This window comes from Brachyistius frenatus, unplaced genomic scaffold, assembly GCF_029030835.1.
Source record: "Brachyistius frenatus isolate BFR_SWC_R1_liver_20210118 unplaced genomic scaffold, ASM2903083v1 Contig_491, whole genome shotgun sequence".
In the NCBI taxonomy this organism is placed as follows: Eukaryota; Metazoa; Chordata; class Actinopteri; family Embiotocidae; genus Brachyistius; species Brachyistius frenatus.
The window spans coordinates 14,575-41,705 of record NW_027211090.1 but is presented as its reverse complement, the minus strand read 5'-3'; the positions used below and the strand labels follow the sequence as shown (position 1 = coordinate 41,705).

Genomic DNA, 27,131 nt, shown 5'->3' with positions numbered 1-27,131 from the left:
TATATATATATATATATATATGAATTAACCCCCCTCTTTACACTAATTAGCCCTGTTTGTCTCACCTTTCCCCCCCCCTCTTTTCCCCCACCCACCGACCTCCTGCTGTGTGTGACTCACCTGCCCGTCACCTCCTCTTCTTTTACCCTTCTCTCTAAATGTCACTCCATCTTCCTCGCTCACCTCTTTCTCCCCCGTCCTCTCCTCCTTGCGTTGTAACTGTCTTTCTTCATTTGTGATGGGTACTCTTTAACAGTGGGCAGCAGGCAGACCACCGCTCCAGCCTCTGTCACTGCGGCCGCAGCAGCGGTGGCTGCAGCCGCCGGCACCACCGCAGGGCTGGTGGAACAAGGTAGCATGGTGGCTCAACCAGGGCATGCCACCCCTCTCACCCTGCCCCTCCTCCACACCTCTCCTGCACTCTTCTAACTTCCTCTTCTTCTGTTTCCCCTCTCTCATTTCTCTCTTCTACCTCCTTCCTGAGCATGGGAGTCCAGAGCATGACGGCTGACCACGTTGTTACATCTCCCATCAACCCATCAGCTGCAGCATTAGCTATATTTCCATCTGATTAGCATGTTTCATACAACCTTTTGACATAAACTAAAACAAGAAAACATACATATGGTGTTTTTTCACCCTCTCTTGATGCAAGTAAAGATTCTTATTGTTACAAACGTAAGTAAAGACAGCAGTCGTTTCAGTGTAAAGTTAGTAAGAAAACGGCTGTTTTTATCAAAGAAAAGTATTCGTTCTTGCAACTGAAAACACAATAAGTACTACTTATGGCTTTTCAAGGAAATTATCATAAAATGTATTTTACCAACTAGAGGAAGCCATACTGTTCATATGACAAGTTTATCTCTATTGCAGTTTTTCATAAATGTCTTGTATTAAGCAAAACAAATCAGAAATACAGTTTTGGAATAATAGAGACGCTTGATTATTTCAGTTTCCATTTGCACAGTATTTGTCGAAGTCTTCTAATTTGTGAAGGATATTAAGGATGGAAATCCAGTTACTTCTGTCATTTTCCATGTCAGCACATCTTGTCACCTCCTGATCTGAGATCTGATAGGGTGGCTTCAGCGCCCATCGCTGCTCTGTCAGCCACAGCCCCATGTTCATCCAGTCCTTCTCCAGACACAGCCACACAGCATGGCCTTCATCCAGTCAAACTGCTGTCCTGTCCCTCTGTTTCTCTTTTTTTCCTCCTCACTCTTTTCCACCCATTTCAGTTGTGTTACCTCTATCACCACACAGTTTCATCCCATTCTCTTACATTCTGACATTTATTCTACTTCTCTGGCCATCGTTGTCTCTCATGTCACCCAATACTCTTCTTCTATTTCACCAGCATCACTAATCCGTGTACATTCGTCTCAATTTATTGCCTATACTGAAACAAAAATCAGAAAATGAAAAATGTGGCTTTTTTCACAATGGATTTGTTAATTATTTTAAAAAACTAAAATGTGTCAAATATTTTTTTTTAATCACAAAATAGAATCTATAGAAAAAAAAAGCTAAAAATGCTGTTCTGTCATGTGAAAGTTTCCTTTTTCTTGATATTGACCCTCAAGTAAGATTACAGGTCTGCCTACAAATCGCATGACTAGACTACTGTTAGCAACATTTTATCAATAGCCAGTGTATATTTTCATCCAAATATTCAGTAATGGACTGTATGTCGTCAGATCAACTTTTGATGAGTACCGTAAGGTTTGTTTTTCAGAACCGTGGACAGTGCTGCTTGTCGTGTGGAGGTGATAGTACTGATAGACAGAACACATCATTTAGTTCGGTTTGTTACCATTTCTGTGGTTGTAAAAATAACTTTTTTTGATGTGCCCCCCATCGTAGCAATCTACAGACAGAATAAAATGACAGGGAAGTGGAGGGACAGTCAACGAGCTGCTAGCACTAAACAGCTGGGTTTTTTTCACGCCTTCCCAGCTCATTTTGAGGGATGTTCTGATTATTAAAAATGAATAAAATAATATAAAATGAATAAAATAATATAAACATGAATAAATATTACCTTATTTGTGTAGTTTAACAGCTACTATAGGTGTTTGTCAATGTGCTCCAGGCATGTTAGATTTTCTGATGTGTTCTGGGACTTCTTCCCCTGTGGTCATCATAATAACATCTCTGTGTTCCACGACCTTCTGGTTTACACAGACAGAGTTGTCCGATTTTTGTTTCAGAATAGAAAACTGAATGAGACAAAGTTACATGAATTCACTCCCCCTGTTTCTATCATAATTTCATATCTAACTTTCCCCTTCACTCCTCTTTCCCTCTCTCTTTCCCTCTCTCTTCTTTTCTCTGTCTCACAATGACACTGGAACGTTCACCCCTGTAACTTTAAGGATGGGACTGCCTGAGAGCTGTCGGTGAATGCTGCATGGGGCACTGGACTGGTGCATGCGCTGCAGCACGAGAGACTTTTGGTGCATGATGAACACTGCAAATGATGCAAAGCTGGGCTCATTCTCATGAAGTGAAAAAACCTCTGAAGCTGTTGCTTCACTATTTTGAGGATTATATCTCCCCCATTGGTGCTGACTGACTGTGCTGTGAGCTGAGCTGTTGCTCTCATGTAGTCCACAAACTGCAGCTCTCAATTTGAAAATGCGTCAGACATCGGCTGATTTTAATTATAAACTCTGCAGATTGTTTTACCGTGTTCACACAGAATGGGAGGCAATTTTTGGAGACTGCACAACTTTGGACAAAGTCAGTGGAAACGTGACAACAAATAAAAAAGAAAAAGTTCCTGTGCAAGTTGAAACCTTCTGCATTTAGGACAAGCAGTGTACTGAGGCAAGAAGAAGAATAAAAGAGTGGATAGAAATATCAATGTGTTTCTGCTGAGTCTGATCTGAGTTCAGTCAGTGCATCTGTTGCTGTCTGCAGCTTTCAGTTATTAGAGATACAGCTTGTACTTTGGCCTGCACAAATGATGCAGCACGAAAATGTGCGTCCCTTTCTGTCTAAACACACTTTTAGACAAAAAAATTGCAGAAACACTGACGTGCGGCTGTTTCAAATCTTAACGGTCGACCTTATTCGTTGTCACAGTCGTCTATTTACACGTAGAGCTGATACAGAGCAACGTAAGCAGCCACTTAGAGTCTTTTTTTCCTCCCCTCCCTGACAAATGCAAATCCAATATTTACTTGCCTTTAGCAGCTGTTCACTCAGCCACTGCCTACTTCATCCTTTATTTAAAAGATGTTACGGCTGTTAAACTGAAATGTAAATTTAAAGTTTTCCTTCAGAGACCGATGGGTCACAAATGTTTTTGTTTTGTTCTTTTGAGCCATTGGACAGTTTTGTTTTTAAGTAATTTGGAGTATTTTCAACACCATAGAGATGAACCACAGGTCTGAACAGCAAAGACCCTCAGATGACAGTGTAGCATTGAGCTAAGGCGGCAGAAGTAGTGGCTGTGTCCTTGTTTCTGTGGCCTACTGGGACTCCACAGTCCTCTCTGTGTCCCTCAGCCTCCACTAGGCTCCAATCAAATATTTACAGTGGGTTGCCTCCACATATCAGCCTCACTCTGCCTCACTGGCTTACTCGAGGCCTTGTTCTGTATATTCATACATAAGAATAAAAGCGGCCTCTACTAGAACTCACCTTACCCTCATATGTGTGCCCTGGCCTCCGCCATGACGTGAGCAGGTTATCGAGGCTCACTTGCGCCTGAGTGTCTCCCTCCACCAGCTCATGTCCACTGACTCTTCATGTGAATCATGCCCACCCTTGCTTTGTCCTTGCAGTGGTGCATCTTGTGTGTTTTTTAGTGGGAATTTAGCAGTGATACTTTTTGTTTTAATCTCTTCCTCCTCTCTTCTTGCTTCATGTGTATTTTGTGGCGAGGTAAGGAGCGCCCCTTGCTTCCACACCTTCAGATTGAACTAAGCTACCTTTTGATTTTTCAGGTTGCCACAGAGATTTCAACATCACGCCTGGAATTTAAAGCCTTTTTCATTCTTTTTTTTTTTAGCAACCTTCAGTTCAGGGTTTGTTTTTTGTGTCGTTGACAGAGTAACGTTGTCTGGAAAGCACAGTGAAATACCCTTATCACGTTCACTGATCTTCTGCTTACTCTCCCTCTCTGCTCTTGTATACTCTCCTCCTCTGCCAAACCATCAGAGAACATGAGGGAATGAACTTGACACGATTCTGACCCCGTTTCTTCTCCTCAGTAACAACCAGCCTTTGGAACGACACTGAGGAAGAACAGCACAACAATAAACCTTGCACGTCCATGCCACTCTCACATCCCTCCGGATTATATAGTGATTATTTAGTACTCGCCATTGCTCCTTACTTAACTGCTGAATATGCAAACCTCACTCCAAGCATGAACTAGTGTATAACTGAGGCAGGAAAGTAAAAAAAGTAGCAAGAAAAAAAGAGCGAGAAAGACAAAATGTGATGTATCTTCCCTTTACTGTTGATCACTATCTCACATATATATATATATGTGCTCTTAGAAGGATGTGGTTTGAATTTGGCCTTTACTGGACTTTGAAGTGGCCTTATTATTCTGATTGGACCTCTGTTCCCTTTAAGAAATCGCTGCCCAGTGGAAATTCTCATGTAATTCAAGCTTCTGTTGAAAATCCAGTGTAGCTGACTTGGAGCATGTTTGGAAATGGAAGTGAGAAAATGCAACTGGAACTAGATGTTCAGAGAGAGAGGAGAGAGGGAGAGGAAGAATGAAAGGAAGAACAGAGGCAGAGGGAAAGAAGAAGAAGAAAAAAAATCCCAGACTGCCAGAAATAGTGTTTTATGTAACGTGGCTGGATACTGATGTGATTGCATGTGATTAGACTTGAAACCGCACTCACCGCGGGTGGAAGGCACCAACCTTTCCTATATGAACTTTGCTCGAATATTCACAATCATGTAGCCACAACATAATATAACAAATAATTGATCTTCAGTTGTAGAGATCTTCTCAGATAGGATGTCTTCAGATAACTTGAAATGAAAAAACTATTTTTGTTTATCGTTGATGTTAAACAGTGATATCAATACTAATGTTTACATATAAATCATTTTAAGAAATCTTGAAATGCATGACACATCTGTCCAGTGAACACCATTACTTAAGGTTGTTTTCATTCTTTTTAACCTCTTTTTAATTCTCAGGAAACCATAAAGAGTTGCCCTCCTTGTCAATGATGCAAAGATTACATAAGCCAGAAAACAAAATGGTGTCCTGTACTTACTTGCAAAGGCAATGTCATCAGTAAACAGTATGAGGCTATCAATGTGAGAAATGATTTATTCTCTAGTATATAAAGAAAATATACTAACTATTTCTGGCATTTTTCAACCTGTGCCATCATGTTGGCGCAAAAAAGTGCCAAAATATTGGGGAGAATAACTTTTGAAATTGGTTCAGCATTGAGAGCAAGAGCTTCACCCAGCAGACGCAAAACGGGCTGCAACGTAATACTTTCAGGTATCGGGGCTTTGTCATTATACATCCGTTGAAAGCGCTTGTTTTTATCTGACGGTCTCAGATTCTCATCATAATCGTCTCGACAACAATCCCTCACACGATGTCACACAACACTTCACGCACCTTTCATAGACGATCTTTGTTGGATAGGGTTAGCATTTGTAGCTGTTCGTGCTACAAACGGATGCTAACGCTGTGCCGTGATCATTTTCACCGAGATGACTACTGCAAGCCAAAGAAGAGAATAATTCCCAAACCAAAGCACATTAACCAAAGAAAGCTGTTCCAAGATTGGAGGGAGCTGCTGCAGACAGAGTGGAGGTCATGTAATTAGCTGAAGTTACTCCGTAGTATACCTGTTTTGTCTTATGGATCCTTTCTGCAATATTGTCACACAAGTATATTATCTATCTGAGACTGTCAGTGGCAAAAACAAACACTTTAAGGAGACGGAAATCGACGGGGCACAAATGCCCCAAAGTACCTTGCAGCTTGTTTGGCGGCTGCAGGCTGAAGCACTCTCACACATAAACTATCCTTAATCACGTAGACCCAAAGTCATGAATATTTATGATCCAGGTTCAAAAATGCTGACGTTTCCCTTGAATGCATAAAAAGGTTTTCAGAGTCACAGGGACACAAAATCATGTTTCTAACTGTGCGCAATAGTCCAACAGATAATCATCCAAAATAGGAAACGTAACTCTTTGTGTTTGCCTGAAGACATTTCTTGTATGCTTGTGTTGACGGTTCCAGTCGTAAATACCAACAAGTATGCGAGTCTCTTTTACACATCCAATCTCATCAACATCTGGTGTCTTGTTAGTGTTAATCCTCTGTCTACATCCCCGCAGACACACCCACAGCCTCCACCGGGCCCCTCTGGGTGAACATGTATCTTTCTAATACAATCAGACCACCTTGCTGTTCGTGCTTTAGCAGTACAGTCACGGTAAAAAGCCCTGCGGACTGTCTCCTGTTGACAGTTCCCACTGTTGTAAGGGATTATGGGTATTATGCTCATCAGAGGACTCTCTACAGTATCATTCTTCCTCTCCTACCGTCCTACCCCCCCCCCCTCCCATCCCTCATTACCCTTCATTAGAGAGCAGACTGAAGACTAATCCTCCTTAAGACCTCCACAGAGTTCTTTAAATCAGGGCTTATTGTTGGGTTTAGACGGCTTCCTCACATGGCGGCCATCTTTGCTTCAGCTTCCTCTCGGCCAGCGGGGGACTTTTGTTTAAAAATTCATGTGAAACAATAAATCAGAGTACATGTTTATTTCACTGACAACAACGTCTTGGTGTTGTAGAAAGATGAATCATCGGGTTATACCCTAAAGCAACTAAAAGCTGTGTAGCTTTTCTCCAGACAGACTCGGGAAACCAACGTGGCCATTGGTACATTGGGTTTGGACGCATTGCAGGAATAATTCCTGGTCCACCTGACAAACTAGCTTCAGCCGTTAGCATTGAACACCATGGAGATATTATCCTAATGCGTCTGTCTAATAGAGCTAGGGATTTGGGATGTTTTTTTGGTCTTCCAACCTGCCAACTCAGTTAGATAAAACTTTCTGTTCAAGCAACTGAATAAACCCTCACGAGCTCAAATAAATCCAATTTTGCCAATAAAAAAACAGCCTCATTGGAACTCCATCCTGTTACGGGAGGACAAAAGATCAAGGTGAGGTATGACTAGTGTTGAATCGGTTAGTCGTGCAGGACGGATACCTCAAATCGTGTGTTTCCTGGAGGTGGCGGGGTCGCCTCGCTCAAAGAGTCACTTTGCTGCAATTGTATAATAGTGTCAGTGCTGAGGTGCCTTTTCTCTTTCAGCCTAAGGCTACCTTAGCTTAGCATTACTTTACAAGAAAAGACAGCCTTCCTACAGAGGTCAATAAAGAACATGACTTCACAAAGTCAAAAGAAAGTAATCTCAGAAGGCTTCGATGTAGGTTAAAGATGTCGCAGCGAGTGAGAGAAAAACGGAGAGTCATTGCTGCTCAGCTGAACCTTTAACTGGTTGTTTTTCACTGTGTTTGTCATTGCAGCAGCCAAGACTTTGCTCAACAAAAAAGCAGATGTCAAGGTAAGGGTCATCGGTTGGATTCCTCACACTTCTCCACCCATGTCTCTTCTTCACTGCTCCTTGCTCCGGCTACACTCTTCCTCTTCTTCCTCTTTGCTGATTCTTCTGCTCTGTTATTTTCCTCTCCTGATCTGCTAATCTCACTCAAGTTATCTTTTCTTTGTAGTTGTTTCTCTTGAATTTAGTGTCCCATGTTGTATGTGTCATAATCTCACTGGATGCATGTGGAAATTGTGGTTGTGTTTTCAGATTATGTGCATCTGAATAAGGGCTGCTGGAGTTTTCTGGTTAGCGTGGCGCACCATTTGGGGAGTGTGAAGTAAAGATATTGTCAGAGAAGATTTGTAAATCTTTCTTGAAGAAATTGTATTTTCTTGATTCTTGTTGTTCTGGGTTTCATGGTTGAAATGCACTTATTGGAAGTCGCTTTGGATAAAAGCGTCAGCTAAATGTAATGTAATGTAAAGAAGCCACAGCCCTACCCTGGATGCACATCTGTGGACACGTGTCCGTCTACTTGTGTGTGCTTTTGTGTGTACGCTCATGTATCAGCCTGCATGTCGCTGGCCAGTTCACAGGCCTCAAGTAGCACATCCTTCTAATAGCAGCCTTTATTTTGATTTGTCATGATTCAGCCACCTCTCCATCTCCATTATTAAATGTAACCATCTGTCAGCCCTCTCCATTAGTTGTTTTCATCACATCCTCTCCTCATCCCTCTATTATAGTGCTTCCTTTTCCTCCTCACCCCATCTGGTCTTTAACCCCACGTTCATCCTTTAATGAAGATCTCTCACCATCCCACTCTCTCGCATACACACACTGCAGTAACACGTCCCACACGCAGCTCCCATTAACGTGTCCGTGTGTGCAGCCTGCATGCATGACAGTGTGTGACAAAACATGGAACATGATGTTAATGCTTCTCAGCATTATACATTGTGTGTGTGTGTGTGTGTGTGTGTGTGTGTGTGTGTGTGTGTGTGTGTGTGTGTGTGTGTGTGTGTGTGTGTGTGTGTGTGTGTGTGTGTGTGTGTGTTTGTGTGTGTGTTTGTGTGTGTGTGTGATCCCATTTGATTGTCAGGTTGAAAAGAAGACTGAAAGCACAAATGGGGGTTGTGAGCATGCCTGCACATAGAGCGTGCGTAAGTGTGTGTGTCTGTGTGTGTGGTACCCCTCATGTGCCGGAGCGTATGTGTGTGTTCGTTTGAGAGTGTGTGCATGACACGCCCCGCCCACCCCCCTCCACATCCCCCGTCCACCCCCGCCCCACTATTAACAGGGAATGTGACTCCGGTTCCAGGAATAGCTGCCAGTCTGGACCCTGGAAACTCAGACGACAGAAATAGATGCTTACTTCCACTGCGGCGCGCTCATCGCCTAGCAACAGGCTCCCCACACACTTCAAACCATTTCTAGAGGCGTCTTCTTCGTTTGCTGCCGTCCTTGCTTTCCTCCTCGTCTCCCTCTTCGCTTGTTTCTCCTCCGTCTCTTCCCTCCGCGTGTTCTTTTCTTCTCGCGGTGACACTCCTCTCCTCTCCTCTCCTCTCCTCTCTTCTCCTCTCCTCTCCTCTCCTCTCCTCTCCTCTCCTCTCCTCTCCTCTCCTCTCCTCTCCTCTCCTCTCCTCTCCTCCACCTGACGTTTTCCTGCTGTAGCACCTGCCCAGTGTAAGCAGGTGTCCTCTCTCTGGCACCTTTAACTTCCTGTGATATCAGCTCCTGTCCATTAAAACCTCTTCGTTCCACATTTCAAACAGTGTTGTAATATTTAAATCACACTGTGCTGATTTGTATCAAAAGATCGTTTATGTAACATTCTTGTACGTATGATGGTCAGATAAACTGCTCCAGAACCGATCTGACCTGAATTCACATGAATATAACATTCAGGTTCCAGTGTTTATTTTGGTCTTGGTCATTATTGTGCTGATAATTTATTGATGTATAAATGCTACATTTAACAGCAAAACTTTTGGAGCCCGTCATGATTTTAAATTTCAAATGACTTCTGGGAGTGCTTTCGCATTCTGAAGGAATACATTTTGCATCTCCTTGTCTTGTTATTCTATTATGGCACCATCTTGCTTCTTGTTGTCCCAAATGCTTTTTAATCAGTTGACAGAAGAACAGTGAATCACAGTTTTGCCGTCTGACCAACTCCTGTGTTCTCTTCCACTTAAATCAACTCTTCTTTGTCTGCTTGCACCTCCCTACTTTAAAATCTTCTTCCTTTGCGGAGCTGGTCCTTCTTCTGCTTCGTCCAATCTGTCTGGAAAAGTCTTCTCTTCACGATTGAAGCTCTTGTTATCAGGGAACAACTTTAGATTTAAACTGACACTTTCTGTTTTGTTCTTTGTGTCAGTACATTCACTTGGTGTCATTGGTTATTTTATTTCCTCCTCACCTCTCCTTCTTCTACCATCTGCACACCCATCAATAAATCCATCCATCACTTGGCTGAGGACAGAAACGCAAGTCCAGCTCTACTGTCCAGTATATGGTGAGCATGCTTTTTTTATGCATTTGCCCAGTCTCTCTTTTTTTTTTCTTTTTTTTTTCTTCCCATTTCCACTCCTTTATTTGCTTTATCCACCTTCCTCGTGCCTTTCTTCTACTTAATAGGTGGAGTCAGGTCTCCTTCATTTCACTGAACTATTAATGAGGCGGTGCCCAATTCATAAAACATTCTTCGTTCAAACAGCCTTCAGCTGTCATGTAGGCACTTCTTGTGAATAATGCGCTGGTGCAGAAGAGCCGATGCATTTTGCATGTCAGCATTAGTAGCACCTTGTTAGGAGTTAAAGAAACTGAGCTGCTTCTGAGAGCAGTGAGAACTACCAGATCACACAAAGACAAATATCATTCCTGGCAGGAGTCACAGCCTCGGTCGTGCTGATTGATGGGTGGGGATGATCTCTTGCAAAGTGTGCTGCCATGAGACTGACCCCGACATTACTCTGAACACGTAATGGAAGTAGGGTGTTTGAGTTCCGTCAGAGTCACTCCAAGGCCACAGGATTAGTATGATAATGTACATACTTCAGACTAAAAGTAGGAGTCAAATTATGGGTACTTGCTCCTGGGACCACCTCTAAGAACCGATTACAGCACCTCTCACTTCATTCAGAATTTGAAATCAAACAGCAATTTGCATAAGAATAATAAACCAAACAGAAATAGATTTTTTTAATTCGTAGAAGTGAATTTGAAGGCTACTTGACCCCTCACTTGTGTCCCTCTCTTGTGCCCTGAGGAACCTTCTTCTCTCTCTGACCTGGCATCTCCTCTGCTCCTCTTCCTCCGTTGTTCTCCCCGTGCACCGCTCTCCTCGCCCATTTGGGAAACCACCTGTGGACATGTTAACCGACTCTGTCCTTTTTATTCATTGCTGCAACGATGTGTGATCACTTCTTCATGTCTGACCGCTGTTGTGCTGAATCGTGATTTTTATCACCGCAATTCTACTTTTAAGGTCCACCGTCGGTGAACCTGGGAACTGCTGCCAGTTTTTTTATTTTTATTTTAAATGCCTTTAAGAAGTGTGAAGAATTTTCTCAACACAAACACACAACGCAAATGCCAAGGGCCCTGAGTTGATACTGCAAACAAGCTTTGACTAAGACAGCTCACTCACTAATCGTTACTTTGATGAGGAATACGTTTACATTCATCAGCCGGAGTGACTCAGGCTGACGACAGCTTTAGTTGGTTTAATGTGTGTGTGAGCGCGGGTATTTGTTTGGGAATGGCTGTGAAAGTTTAGTGTGTGTGTGTGTGTGTGTGTGTGTGTGTGTGTGTGTGTGTGTGTGTGTGTGTGTGTGTGTGTGTGTGTGTGTGTGTGTGTGTGTGTGTGTGTGTGTGTGTGTGTGTGTGTGTGTGTGTGTGTGTGTGTAATGTCTATATGTCAGCTTTTATTTTCACGGCTGTTTGTGTGGATGCATTGTGTTGTGTCTTTGCACTTGTGTGTGTTAACGTCCTCCTCTCCTCTCCTCTCCTCTCCTCTCCTCTCCTCTCCTCTCCTCTCCTCTCCTCTCCTCTCCTCTCCTCTCCTCTCCTCTCCTCTCCTCTCCTCTCCTCTCCTCCCTCTCCTCTCCTCTCCTCTCCTCTCCTCTCCTCTTCCTCTCCTCTTCCTCTCCCCTCCCTCTTCCTCTTCTCTTCCTCTTCCTCTCCTCTAAGCCTAGTGGCTTACAACATTCATATTGCGGTTAACATATATGCACCCATCATCTTTTCCATCCAGAGTGTCAAACAGTTCAAATTTCAAATACTCTGATTCAGCATGACTGAACAGTACACCTCATTACTACCTTTAAAATAATAGATCATTATTAATATATCAGTAATATATTTTATTTATTTATACTGTGAGAATTTTGGGAACTCAATCGGAGTTAATGCAGGTGTAATTCTGTCACCTTTTTCTTTTATCATGATCACACCAACACCCCACCATATGAAGGCTTAATGGGGCATTAAATAATCTGTGACTCATCTCAACCTTTTACTGACGAAAAGGAATTTCTTAGATGTAATTGTCACATGATTAAGATTTATTTATTTTATTTAATGGTTGTTCACTTCCATATCCATTTAGGGAATTGCAGTTAATATTTTTTCCCAACAGGATTTTGAATGTAATGTAGATTCAATGCACAAATCATGATGATCAGTTCAACTATAAAGAACCGGGCTCTCTTTGATGTGTCGTCTTCAAAAGAGCATTTCATCAAAGCTTATAAAAGGAGGGGAAGTCACCAGTGACAACGTGATGATGTCACGCAGCGTCACCCGCCCCTTCGTGTCACTGCTCACAATCTCAGATCGGCCTGGAGAATGAGAACACCTGTTTATCTTACTATCCTCATGAGAACGTTCACTTCCTGCATAACCATCATTTTTTCAACTCTTAATGCTACTTTTATTTATTTTTTTTATCACATATTAAAAAAAAAAGAAAAAAGAAATTGACTTAATTGTCAGTACATTACAGTTCGTAGATTTTTGGGGGAATTTAAAAATATAAAATAACAAACCTGAACAATTATGAAATGACGTGCTGTGTTCCAGATGACATACTTACTTCAGTACACGAACAAATAGTGTTCTTACATGTTTGAACTCTTACTTGTGTAGTGCAGGAATTTTGCCAGGGTACTGTTGTTTTAAATCGCACACTGCTGTCCTGCACCGACCAGAAATCACCTCAGCATGTGAACACATCACCCGCCAACATATCTGCAGCTTTAATAATTTTACCCAGAAATGAAAGTGTTTTGTGAAAAGACGAATCTTAATTAAATCCAAGGATGCACGCTAACGCTCACATACAAGCACACACATGCTTGGACACACACTCACAAAGCCACCTCTTGCTGTTGTTAACACTCTTGTTGTGTCTCCTTACTTTCCTCTCCTTTCCTGCACAGCCCCAGACAAACAGCACCAAAAACAGCATAGTCACCAGCCCCAAAGGAAACATCCCTTCACCTGCTCTGGTATTTACCTCCTAACGCCCCCTTCACCTCCGTGTGTGGTGTGTGTGTGTGTGTGTGTGTGTGTGTGTGTGTGTGTGTGTGTGTGTGTGTGTGTGTGTGTGTGTGTGTGTGTGTGTGTGTGTGTGTGTGTGTGTGTGTGTGTGTGTGTGTGTGTGTGTGTGTGTGTGTGTGTGTATTTGTGCCCCTCCCTGCACCTTACCCCGCTCCCCTGTTCCTTCCCCTCTGTCTGTTTTCCTCTGTCCTGCCGGCTATGGTTGATCTTTGCCTCGCCACGGCGATGGCCACAGAAGTCGGGTAGGTCTCAAACCAGCAGGTGGTGTCAGGAAACATTTCCTCCTGGCAGGTGGGGATGCTATGTGACTTGCACGCGGGTTGATATCGTGCTACTTTGTTATTTTCTCTGCCAGTGAAAGTTTGCCAAAGACGAACAGACATCCGATGCCTGCCGGGACTGTCAGTGCGATTTACCCCCTTCTGCCTGGAGAGCAATTGTTTCCCACTGAGGGTCCAAAGGTCTGCAGATTGCCCTTCCAGCCAAATAGCACACCAGCTGATTTCAGAGAATTCCTCCTCTTCTGTTGATGGTTTGAAAATCTGTGAAAACCGCCTGCCTGGTGGGTTGGAATGAAAACCTGAATGCTCTCAGGCTCTTGGTCACAAACACTTTGTGATACCTGGAGGACCGTCCAGAAGCAGGAATTATACTTCACATTTGTTTACATTGCGTGCTTCTGTTGTTGATCTGTGTGGACATGAAGTATAGAATAACACTTATGATTATATTTATTGATGCAACAGTTCACTTTTACCATCACTTTTGATTATTAGTAGCCTCTATCATTTGTCAGTCCGTTATATTGTAATGATCCAACAACACATCTTTGTCAAACACCAACAAGTGAATAAATTACATGTTGATGCCGACACCTTCAGACAGCCGATGGTTTTAGTCAACGCCAGTGCTGAACAAAAATCACTGACTACTGATTTACAATGAGACATTATAAGTTAACTGTTCATCAGTCATATATGTATATACATTGTAGTAACCCTGTTTTTTCTCAGCTTTTTAGTTTTAAAAAGCATTTTTAAGCAGTGCAAAAACACTGCTGATTAAAACCTTTTGGTAGTAGACACCATTCATCATTTGGTGACATTTAAAATTGTCGTCAGCTTTGATATATATATAAAAAAAAAAAAGCAAATATTTGCATCCATCATCTGTGTTTTGTCACTACATTTATTTATCTCTGCTAGTCATTCAGAGTAAATTGCTGCTAGAGGCGACAGGTTCATAGCATGTTTTCTTGTTAAGAAACTACATTTTACATTTGCTGCAAGCTCCTCTCGTAAAGTGTAGTGTCATTAGTTTGCTTTAGTTTTCTGATATTATCACGATTCCCTCTAAAAAAAAAAAAAGTTTTTTTGGATTGTATAGCCATTTTTGTAAACTTTTTAAAGTGCATAACTAAAACCACATTAAGATACATTTTTATGAAATAAATAATTTTCATTGGATTCTTACAGTGAGCTCCATGTGAAAGACCATCATGTTTCTGACACCATTTTATGCTCTACAATATATAGCTAGAGTCGCACATCACAGAGAGCTGAAATTAAAGGCTTAACTTTTAATTCACCAGCTTCTGTAACTTCTATGCAGTCACTCATTCTGCGTTTCACTCTTTTGTCTTTCTGAGAAAATTGAGAATTTCCTGAGGTTTACTTCCCATGTAACAATACAAATCAGCATCCACCACTGCAGTTTCTGTACGGGATGAAAACCTTCATTATTTGATCGATCAAAGATAGGTGATGATCACTCTGAGTGCACAAACACTACAGCTCTCACAAACAACTGTAAGCATGGCAGAGCAATTACAAAAGCCAACTTGCTTTCATCTGATCCAAAAATTCAGTAAAGCTCTTTTTTTTGAAGCATTTTTAAAATATTTTTCTCGATGAAATCCTGCTGTCTAAAATCCTCTACAGCATTCAGCGCTCTGTCCTGATGTTCGTACAACTAACATCAGGATGTAGTGATCATTTATACATTGAGTCATTAACATGGAGCAACATGTGCAAACATAGGAGCATATTTTTACTATAGACATTGTTTGCATTGTGTGTGTGTGTGTGTGTGTGTGTGTGTGTGTGTGTGTGTGTGTGTGTGTGTGTGTGTGTGTGTGTGTGTGTGTGTGTGTGTGTGTGTGTGTGTGTGTGTGTGCGCGCGCGCGCAACCATGTGATGTTTCACTTTAGCGCTCTACTTATAGCAAGTGCAGTCATCATTTCAGAAGTGTTTGATGGGAAGTTTACATTGATGTGCTTTGAGAGTCTTTGGGGACGTGTTGGCTCCAGCATGGAGCAGAAGAGGCCGTCTTTCTGATCTTTGAAGGGAGTAAGTAGTGGGAAGGCGCCTGTGATCTCCATGCTGTTACCAGAGACCTGAGCTAGTTAGTGTTTAGCCATTTGGTACATTAACTCCTTCAGTACAGAGCTGCCAGGCCTTCACTTGCATGACCTTAATCTTCTGACCTGGAAGTAGTTTGTTGGGTGTAGGCATCTGAAATGTGCAAATATACTTAAATAGACATATGCTATACTTAAGCAATATCAACAGTAATACTAATAGTAATATTGCGATTATACAACCAGGTACCAACTAAACAAAATATGGAATCAAAATGTATTCATATTGTGGGGCAATTTGCTCTCAAAATACAAAACTTTTTGTTAGTGCGATCTCCATTTTCAGGGCAATACATGGGGTATGACTAACAACTGGAAAACAACCAGTCAGGTTAGTAGACTCTTATGTAATGTGTACAATGTTTACCACTCCAGGACGTAGGCCGACCCCTTAGTAACAACCCTAGCAACAGAGACGAGATCTAGTCCGTTTTAATGCTTTCTGAGATCGTTTCTCAAACTGAATGAATACAGAACATAGAAACACTAAACTGCTTAGCTCGCTCAATCTTGTAATGAAAATATCCGCTGAAAATTTAAATCAATGGACACGTGTATTTTTAAGATAGATGTAAACCAATTACCGGACAGCAGTCAAGTTAGCAGTCATGTGTCGGTCGAGGTAGCAGCCGCTTGGATTTTAAGTGAGCGACTATCTATGGTGTTACGGTACGGGTGCTCGGCGTGACAAAAAAAGGACAAAGACAGGATTTTGTGTAATGGTTTAAATTTAACAAGCATATAACAAGTAAAAACAACATTATATTGCATATTATATGATATTCAATTCCGATTACAGAGTTGATTATTGCCATTGAGGAGTCGGAGTGATATTTCTAGTGATGAGCAGTCGTTATGCTGGTTTGAGCACGTTCTGAATGTACAGTTGACCAATCAGATCGCTGGAATCGGACCTCATACGTGAGCTGTGTTTCTGGAAACAAAAAAAGATGATCATGTCCCTGGGAGAGCAGCAGAGTTAATGTGAGGTCGGCGGTGATGTGTAAGGGTAATGGTCAAACCCCCGTCAGAGGACACGATGTCATCAGCAGCAGGAAGGAATAACTGAGTTCTAACACAAAAGTTTTATGGGGAATTTTGTGGAGTAACTGAGACGATTGTCTTCGTACAGTCTTGACAAACTACAGCCATTTCTGACTAAGTCATTTTAGGGTTCCTTTTGGAAAGGGATCCTAGAATGATGTCATTATCTGCCCGGCAGTGATCGCCTTTTCTTTTGGGATGAGTGTGAAGAGAACAGAACGACCCTTTTTCATCTTGTGGAGCATTACAGTCTCGTGCCAGCGCCTCGTAATACTTTGAAGCTGGTGTTTATCGATGTCACAGCACATTTTATGCATATTGTATGAGCTGGCTGCTTTATGCTCCTCATGTGTTTGTCCCTTTAGTTTTACAATTCACATCATCCAGTGTAGATTTTCAATATGTAACACGTGGTTCAGAGTTCTGCGTGCACAGCAGAAAGAAAGAAAACCCATGTACAGCAAGAGCCTGGAGAATTTACGGTTAACAAATATGTCAGTTCCGGGGGCAACTTCCTGCTGTCTCTTCCCTTTGGCTGTGTACTTATTTTGTGTGTCTAAAAGCTTGTGTATCTCCAGTTGTGGCCACTTGCCTCTATTTTAGTGACAAAAAACAAGTTTCCATATCGCAAACGATGCGTTTTGGGATGAGGGCATAGATCAAAGTTAGGTTTAGATTAAGGTTAGTCTCATGGTTAGGATTAGGGAAGTAGTAGTTATGGTGAGAGTTTGTGTGATCGTCCCCTGAGGTGATGGGAACAAGATGGTGTGTGAGAGAGAAACTGTGAGTATTGATGTGCCGATTGAAGACTTCACCCCAAGTTTCAGCACTGTCTCTGTGTGTGTGTGTGTGTGTGTGTGTGTGTGTGTGTGCGTGCGTGCGTGCGGAGAACAGAACTGACTCCAAATTACAGTTTTCAGCTCATCCACCCACTCAATCGCTTCCCTTCTCTCCTCTGCCGACATTTAACAAGCACTTTCTCTTCATCCAACATTCATATCACTCCTCTCTCTCTCTCTCTCTCTCTTTTCCTCATCATCTCATTGTTTTACACTTGAACCATTTCTATCTACGTATATGTCAAATGCTGCTCTCTTTCTTTCTCACCCTCTCCCTCCTTTTTCTGTACTTTCTCTCTTTTATTCCATCTTCTACATCTCCCCTCCTCTTCCTCCAGGAACCTCAGACAACTGTCATCCATAATCCAGTGGACCGGACGAAGGTACACGTCATTCCCCGGTCCCGACCCGCTCTTTATCCTTCTTTGTCATTCTCCTCTTCCTGATCCTCTCCAGTCCTTTGATCCCTCTTGTCATCATGCATCTGTGTGAGCGCACCATGGCGCTGTGCATATGTCTGAGTGTGCGTTGCTAGATGTTAAACTCCTCACATTAATGTCTTAGTATTATGAAGGGAACAGAGTTTGGGTGGGATAGTAAATGTCGCTTGTTAACTTGAGCCTCATCAAACAAACGTTATGTGTTAGTTTTCCACTCAGTGGGAGCTTCACAAACACACATTTATATTAAGGAACGTGGGAAACTAAATACGTCTCTTCAAGACTGAAGAGCTTGGATCTCCCTTGAGCTGAGAAAGTAAACAATAATTTACCAGAGTTAACATTATGCTTATTTCAGTATTCAGTAAAAGCTTCCCTGTGTACTTTCCCTTAATTAAGAATATGAAAATATTACAACTCCTAGTATGAGTCAGTCTTCCTCCTCGTCTTTGTTCAAAGCATTGTGCAGCATAATGAGCAGTAATGCTAATGATTTGATGTTTATGCAAAAACGTCTTTTACCATATTATAAAATCTCGATTATGTTGTCCGAGAGCTGTGATGTAGTTAAAAAAAAATCATGTTTTTTTTTTCTTTGATTTTCTGTATAAGGACTGTCTTTGGGTGTATATATTTCTACACTCTCATGTAGCCTCTTAAAAGTAGTTGGTGTGAACGTGTATGTTTAGGGGTTGTGCATGAACCTGCATGACTTTGCAGTAAGATCCCTTCCTCGTAGGCATGACCAGGCATTTTTATTACGCCATTGTGTGTTTGCAGAGGTTGTTTTTACGTAGCTGTGATAGGCCCAGTTGAAGGGCAATAACTTTGTTCCAATGCCCCCCCCCCCCCCCCCCCCCCCCCCCCCCCAGTTTGCATCACAGCAGAGTGACCTTTGCGTTAGATCTTGGGTCAGTCCTCAGTCAAGTGCATGGCTTTGAATTTGGAGTCTGGCAGAGTCCCAATCGAGGCCATACAGGAAAAAACTGAGACTTCTGGCTGGTTTAAAGAAGCACACTTTACCTCTTGAGCTTCCACTCAGGTCGCTCCATCTGGACAGTTAAGAATGATGCTTTATGAGCTTTGTCAGCCAATAATAAGTTGTGTAGTAATAACATTGTGTGAGTTTAAGAAAACAAATGTAAATATACACCAGCAGTCTGTCATGTATGGACATTGTGGCTTGAGAAAACAGGCAAACTGAGTCAAGATCAGTTAAATGTAATGCCTTAATGTCAGCTGAGAAATTACTATGTTTGTAGTAAAAATACTTGAGAGAGTAAATGTGTCATATTTACATAAGTAATATTTTGGAAGCTCTTGCTTGTATAGCAGAAGGATGAAACAACATGAATATGATGCAAAATGTCACAAAAACCATCTCTATAGTTTCAGACCAAAGAAAACAAACTGAAGGTGTAATCACACATTTTCCCTGATATCTCTAATATTTGCGGATGCAGTTCTTCTCTCACTCACACTTTCATACACACATTTCTTTCTCGCTCCTTCTTCCTCTCCTCAGGTCACCAGCTGCTCTTTAAAAGGCTCTGAAACCACTTTTGTGCTTTGTGCTCGTGATGCTGTTTCGAGCACGTGCGTACTTTTAATGAGGTCAGCGAGTCTCTCAACTCTCCTCGACATGCGGGGGAATTTAGGCCCATTTAATCTGCTAATTGAAAATCAGAAAACTCCTCCTCTGGCGAAAGGCTGCAGAGAGACAGCCAGCCAGGCACACAGACAGGTAGATGAATAGATTGAAATGATCTGACGCGCTGCTTAAGATGACAACTCATCACCCTGTGAGAGTCCAGTCTACCTGCTTCCATTGTAATGGATGGAGTTTCAGCAAGAGACAAGAGCGCCCTTTGAATAAAGATGACATTTGTCCACATTGTGTGACACACACACACACACACACACACACACACACACACACACACACACACACACACACACACACACACACACACACACACACACACACACACACACACACACACATGCCAACAGCATTGGGTAGAAAAAAAGAGGTTTTAGGTCAAGGATGAGAAAATAAGCAGAGCTGCGTTGTTGACGTGTGTTTTGGTGGCATGATTTTAAACTGTAAAGGTTGGATGTTTGTGACTAACGCTTCAGCAGTAACAAACAAAACAGGGATTTTGTCCTTGTTTGACATCTGGCTGTGAACTGAATCTGCATTTCCGTTTTTGGTTTTGTCAGGACACATGCTTACGCCTTCTGGTGATGTGTCTGTCTTCATGTGTATTCAGCCCTGTCATGCTCAGGCCCAAGCTGACTGTCTGTCTCTGATCTCCAGGAATCATCAGACAGCAGCAACACCACCGTGGAGGATGAAGATGTGAAAGGTAAGACTGCAGAGATATCAAAAAAGATGAAATAAGAAATACAAAAATAATAATTATGTACTGTTTGCTTCAAATGAAATGCCCAAATACTCCTGGGATCTTGACAAATTTTGGATCATCACTTTTTAATTGAGGTTTTTTTTTTTTTTTTTTTTCTTACTGCAGTCATAGATATCACAAGACAAACAACACATTTTTGGACAGGCATTAAAAAAATGTGCAAAACAAGTGTATGTTTAGCCAATAGCACACTCACCCAGAAAGAAGAGCAGATTTGTTGGGCTCGCTCACATTTCAGCTTTTTAATGGTGGATTTGGTGACTGCTCTTCAGTTTCAAATAGGAAAATGGATTGCTGAAGTCTTCATGCAATGTGAAAGCGGCTCTTTTGTTGTATCTGAATGATTCTCTCTTTGAGATTGCTTCTTTTTTTTTTAAGCTTAGCATTACAGTTACTTACTGGTGTACTGACGATCCAGAGAGCCTTTAAAAAGTGCTCTCATAACTGGTCTCTGCTTTGCACGAGCTTCTCTTGTGTATTGGGCTGTAATATCACAAACCTTGGGACTGAAATGTATTCTGATGCCAACTGGTGAAAAAGCCTTTTGCGACTGGCTTCATTTGTATAGTAAATCATTACAGGACTTTTTAAGTGGAAATTATTTCATTCTTTAAAATTCAGTTTGTGTGTAAACACCCTACTGTAAGCACAGCAGCATGTGTTAAATGTACAGCGATTGTTATTTAAAAAATAAAATAATACATAACTTCATGTGTGGTATTGATGGTGTCATCTAATTGAGTCACCAGCCAGTCAACTGGCAGCTAGCTGACCTCTTACTGACCCCTCATGGAGCATAGCTGTACTGCTTCCTAATGCAAAAACACTGAAGATGTGTGTGTGCGTGTCAGAGGGGTGACGGCAGGGTGTGTGTGTGTGTGTGTGTGTGTGTGTGTGTGTGTGTGTGTGTGTGTGTGTGTGTGTGTGTGTGTGTGTGTGTGTGTGTGTGTGTGTGTGTGGCAGGGGGGGTGAAATGGAAGAGGCCTTGTAATGCTGTTGTGGTTTGGCTTTCTCAAAAGTGGTGGCGTTTGGCTGAAATCCTAATACTGAGAAACACGCACCTCTTAAATACCAACATGCCTTTGTGGGGTGTCAGCTTGCAGAGTCATGTACTCGTGTTGTGCTGTGCGTGTGTGCGCGCGCGTGTGTGTCTGTTACTTGTCGCTGGAATTGTGAAATAACTGTCTGTGCGTGCAAGATCACACATATCAGCAAAAGTTATTTCGTGTCGAGCCTGTTTTGTCCACTTTGTGTGTGGCTGAATTTGTGTGTGTGTGTGTGTGTGTGTGTGTGTGTGTGTGTGTGTGTGTGTGTGTGTGTGTGTGTGTGTGTGTGTGTGTGTGTGTGTGTGTGTGTGTGTGTGTGTGTGTGTGTGTGTGTGTGTGTGTGTGTGTTACAACCTCTGCTTATCTATGCCAGCACACTCAAACACTCCACATCTCAGCAGAGCACAATGCATCTAAATCGGGTCATGAATGTATCGTTTTGGTGCCAAGCATGCAGAACAGAATGTGTGCTTCCATCTTCTCCTCCTCCTGATTGAGGTTTTGCTGCTATGTCATGAATTCCCTAGCAACCATGGCAGAGCAATCACGTTGGTCTGCAAGAAAAATTAACCAGTGTTGGAACATTACAGCATGGAAGGAAGTTTTGGTGACTTATGTTAAAAGTGGCAGTTGTAGTGAAAAATGACGGCGATTTAAAAAGTTTTGAAAGTAAAAGTTACTGCAGGGCCTTTTTTCTCAAAGAAGAGCAAAATCTCTACGTCTGACCTCAAACCCTGACAGGAAGGAGCTCAAACGTGTTTCAAGTGGAAAAACGGTAAATTAGAAAATAAAGTGAACCCAAAAGATGTATTTCTCTATTTCATCACCTCCACCCTTTGGATCAGATTCATAACAGATACATAACATCGTAACGTTTGACCCGCTGCTTCATTAGGAAGCTTCTCAGTAAGCTGATAAATCACATAAACAGTTTCAGCAGTTCATTGAATACATTGCAGCGAGGGGATGTTGTCATGTCGCTCCTGGTGTCTGCATGTGCAGTATAACTTCAGGTGCAACTCCTGTAAAGTTGTTCTTTTTCAAATAATGTGGAGACATTACTGCGCACTAACTAAATGTCACTGACGATATAGCAGCGTTATTTGGAAATGAGGAGCGGTCCATGTTTTTGTGCCTTATCCCCCAAAGCATGTGATTCTGGGTCAGATAATGAGTCTGAAAATATTGTAAGATAACAAATTTTCATGGAAGTTCACAGTGTTGCTTATTTAAAATCAATTATCAAAATTAGAGCCAGGTTGATGTACTGACCGAGCCCGGTAAGAACCAGACCCAATTTTACCCCATGAATATGTGGGTCTGGTCTCCCTCCATAGGGAATCGTTTGCAGTCGTTCGATCCTACCGCCGGTTAATTTTAACCAATCAGCATGCGCCGAAACCGCCCGACACTCTGCCACCACTGCAACTACCTACCGTGTCCACTGAAGCGAATTTTCCTAAGCACAGCATATTTTTGTTTTATTGTTTTAATGAACGGCAGCAGCTTGACGAGGTGCTGAGTGTTTATTTTGTGCTGAACGCTCAACGTTTGGCAATTTTTTATTTTTTTTCTGGTCAGCGAGAGTTCACTGTCACCAGCCGTCCAATCACAGTAAAGGAGGGACGGGACAAGCGACCAACGCTGGTCACCGATTGGTCCGCCTTTCAGAGTGGCTGTGCAAACGCTAATACGAGCCGAATTACAGACAGTTATCACAGCGAAGAAAACTGAAGCTGTGAGCTACAGTTGGCGCAGCCAGGCTAGTACTGACAGGCCGATATTGGCCTATCGCAGATATATCGTTACAGGTGTCGATATTAAAAACGTTTTTTTACAGAACTTAATGCAATAAAAAATGCTTGGGGTAAATTAGAAAATGTTGTATTTGTGTTTTTGGGTTATAGTTACTTTTAATTCTTAAATTCTCAGTAAAGTTTACTGTTTCAGTGCATTGATGCCAATGTGGGCAAGAAGACAACCACATTTGAGGGATCATTGCAAAAAATGAATGTTTACTGTATATGTACTGAATATCCAGTGTATATATCAAGCATATTGGCATCGATACCAACATTTGTTTTACTCCCTGATATCGGCATTGGCTCCAAAAACCCATCATCAGTCTCATCAGACTCACCCTGTCTGAAGGTAGGGTAGCCCAAAGGAGCATTACATCATCTGAAAATCCTTTATATCCCCAGGCTCCACTGTGACATTCCTTATTTCCCTGTACACACGGTGAATAGTATAATAGTATCCTTCTGCGTCCCAAATTGGAGCCTCACCTCCCCACCCCTCTGGCATGAGTGGAGAGGGCGAGGGCACCTTGGGTTGGGAGCTGGGGCTAAAAGGGGGAGGCGTCTAAATTTAGCTCTGGTGGCAGGAAACAGAGACGGAGTGCCCACAGAGGTGTTCAAGACACACCGCTCTGCTAGCGCCACCCTTGGATAGCATTAGTCAGTTTTAAGACTCTTAGGATACTAACAAGCATATAACGCAGGCAAAACTACAAGAGCCAGGTGAGTGAGGAAGGAAGGGGACCCGTGTTTGGTTGGCATAGTTTGTGTCACGTTGGCCTTTGTGGGATCTTGTCAGGTCAGCGCTCAACAGCTGGTTTGTAACCCAACACCTGTGCTGGCTTTTGGAGCATCTGAGCACATATCTATTCCGTTACTCTCAATACTTATATAGAAAAGAAAACGTTCCACAGGTTTTCCTCTGTGTTGTTTTGAGTCATTAGTCTACTGCTTTGCTGTACAGTTGATCATTTCCTCCCAGCAGTCAGAATTTAAACAAATTACTTGGTGTTAAATTGGTAATCCTGTTACTCTTCTTTTGGTGAATGAAGTGTCAATCGCAGGGATGCACTTCCAAGAAATCGCCTGTCAGTCAAACAGGAAGGGCTGGACTGTGTTACTTATATTACCTGTTGATTGTGTTTGATTCTGTTGATATCCCATTTTTGTTTATATGTATATGACACAATAAAGATGGATGCATATAAATGTTGTGGACTGTTTAAGCTTTGGTCTGTGAGGGTGCAGTTGTACCTGCAGTGGCAAAAAAAACACCCTTTTGTATTCGTTTCTCTCCTGCCAGATCTGTGCCATCTATTTTCCCCCCTCTATTTGTCAATGAAGTGTTCGTGTGCTCGCTGATTAAACAGATCAGCAGTAATGAGTAACATCTCTCTCACATTATCACCGTCATTATCCATCCTCTGCTTTATGGCAAGACTCTCATTAAATTCTCGGTAAAACCTCCGATGCACCCGCAGCTACAGCTGTAGATCCTGCCAAAATCGAGTCATTAACTCAGATAAGGAGGAAAAAGCTTCTTCTTTTTTTCTTCTTCTTCTTGTTAACTCCATTCACAGAGGACTGTCACTGAAAAGTAGCTGTAATTTCTCAGAGGGAGAAAAGGTTGAGTGGTTTCATCATCGTGGATTTATCTTCCTCTACCGTGTCATCTTCATCATTCCTCACTGTCACATTTCTGTTATGGTTTTGTGCGCAAAATGTGTTGTCATCTCTCTCTATGTGTGTGTGTGTGTGTGTGTGTGTGTGTGTGTGTGTTTGTATGCATGTTATCAGGGAAGAGCTTAGACAACAGCTCGCTTAAGGCGCAGTCCAGCACAAGCTCCCAGCCTGATAGCTCTCAGGGCTCCTCAGCTGTGTACTGTAAGTCAGCATGGCCCGCCAAAGGCAGCCTGTAACCCACACACATTCAAATGCTCTACTAGCAGTTCACTCTGACTAAATCCCTCCTTGTGTGTTTTCCATTCAGTCCCTGCATGTTGTAAAAGCATACAGCGCACGTCGTTTACCAACACTAAATCCCTGAAGTACCCCGACTTATATCGAGTCTTCATCAGCATCTTCTTGCATCTTACTGACAACATCAACAGTAAAAATCAAGCCATTCTGAAAAAACATGAAAATGCTTTGTAGTAAATCTACTCCTCTCCTATCCCATCCTCCGGCCTTCTTCCACCCTCCACGTGTGTTTAGAACAACTCTTCGTCTCCCTCCGTTGGACACACATGGAATAACAGCACAGCTCTGCCTAATGCAGTCTGTTGTTTTTTGACATTTTTCTAAGCATGCGTGTCTTTTATGTCGCCTTCGCTGTCTTTGTCTGAGTCGGACTTTGTCTTGGAGAGCTCTAATAACACGCCCAGTACCACGATGCTGCAGTGATTGAGACATCATCGCTGCCCATGTTTGATAAATCTCACCTTTTTTTTCCACATTTGGCCGGGCAGACGACTCGTCTTAGTGCTTTCCAAGTCAAAGTTCGTTCATCTTGAACACAAGGTGCTTACATTTAAGCGCCCTGTGTCCCACGTTCCTCCCTTCCTGAACTCAGCTGCCGCAAAGTTCGCTGACCTGCTGGGCTCAGTGCGTAGGGGCTCGGGGCCCATATCCGACGGAGAAGGGAGATCCAGCACCCCACCTCTCGCTGCCCTCTCCGCCCCCACCCCTCCACACACCCCCGTTGTCCCCATGCAGAGTAAGTAGACAAGAGCAAGAGCAGGGAGTGAATAGTAGCTGACCACTGGATGAGACGTACATACATATGAATCAGTATGTATTACGCCATCTCTGTTCCCATGGCGAGATGATGCATGAAAGATGGACCGAGTCTGTTTCATGTTTCATTGTTGGAAAGGAAACTGCTTATTTCTAAGCTCTAGACCACTTTCTCATTTTTAAGGCCGGTTTCTGGTTTATTATTTCTGTATTTCTAGAAATCCTTTCAAGATTTTTGCAGATTTTTTTAAATAGTGATGGAGAACTGCTACTAAAGTGGTACAAATGGGATTTCAAAATTTCCAAAACTGCCTCAAACTGGAGTAAAAAAAAAAAAGGCCCAAAATAAAAGCTTGTGAAATCAACAATGAATTAATTTTTCTTCTTACAAGTGTCATCTGTGCAGCCAGATGATATTCATTCGTCTGTGCTGCAGAACTACACATAGAATAATGCCACCCTTGACCTTTAACTTCCTGTTTCTATCAAATATACCTTTTACATTTTCATCCAATTAATTATAATAAATAAATATTTATCACATTCCATGTTTAGTGTCGTAAAGCAAAGGCAGCTAAACTTTGAGGATGTGTAGTTGATTATTTTAATGTGCAAAAGTCTGATAATTAGAAATATTTCACTAATTAACGCTGTAGTTTGATTTACAAACAAAAATACAAACATGCAAAAATCCTGAAAGGATTTCTTCATTATTTAAATTCTTTATTCTTTTTTTTTTCCTTTCTTATTGTTTCCAATCTGTTCTTGTGCATTCCTCCACCATCCATCCATCCATCCATCCATCCATCCATCCATCCATCCATCTTGCCTGGACTGCACTCAGTGTCTCGGCTCACAGACCTGGTGAGCAGCGTTCGCAGGGTGCCGGTGGCACCTGCACCAGAGGGTGATGCTGCACCGGCGCCGGTACCTAGCGCCAGGCCCACCCCTACACCTGCACACACCACCTCCCCACCTCCCCCTCTCTCCCCCTCCACCCCCTCCCTGTCTTCCTCCCAAAGTGAGTACCGAGTCGGACTCAGCCCTGCCCGACGCATGCTAGCCAACCAGGAGGCCTGTTAGGATCTCAGTTGGAGCCTGTGTGTCAATAAAAGCATTTAACATTGTTCTGCTTTGGGTAAACAGAAGCTCATAGAGTACTTTTGTCAGCTAAGTTGGAGCTTGTTGCTCGTGAGCCTCATTAACCTCCTCCGTGTTCTGCCCTCTGCAGAGGGATTAATGCATCGCTT

At 42.4% G+C, this 27,131-nt stretch overlaps 1 protein-coding gene across 17 annotated transcripts in view; it reads left to right on the top strand.

Annotated features, from left to right (window-relative positions):
* The window catches only part of camk2b1 (calcium/calmodulin-dependent protein kinase (CaM kinase) II beta 1), a 76,758-nt gene that overhangs the window by 42,982 nt on the left and 6,645 nt on the right, over window positions 1-27,131 (top strand). For 2 of the 17 annotated variants that reach the window (XM_069687789.1, XM_069687799.1), the window contains exons 13-18: window positions 257-352; window positions 7,545-7,582; window positions 10,050-10,082; window positions 13,009-13,077; window positions 17,770-17,814; window positions 20,192-20,240. In XM_069687789.1, the coding sequence (XP_069543890.1) occupies window positions 257-352; window positions 7,545-7,582; window positions 10,050-10,082; window positions 13,009-13,077; window positions 17,770-17,814; window positions 20,192-20,240 (330 nt within the window). Of the gene's footprint in view, window positions 1-256; window positions 353-7,544; window positions 7,583-10,049; window positions 10,083-13,008; window positions 13,078-17,769; window positions 17,815-20,191; window positions 20,241-24,942; window positions 25,030-25,717; window positions 25,862-26,725; window positions 26,903-27,131 lie in introns of all 17 variants that reach the window. The other 15 variants (XM_069687803.1, XM_069687801.1, XM_069687792.1 and 12 more) reach the window with 12 other exon arrangements.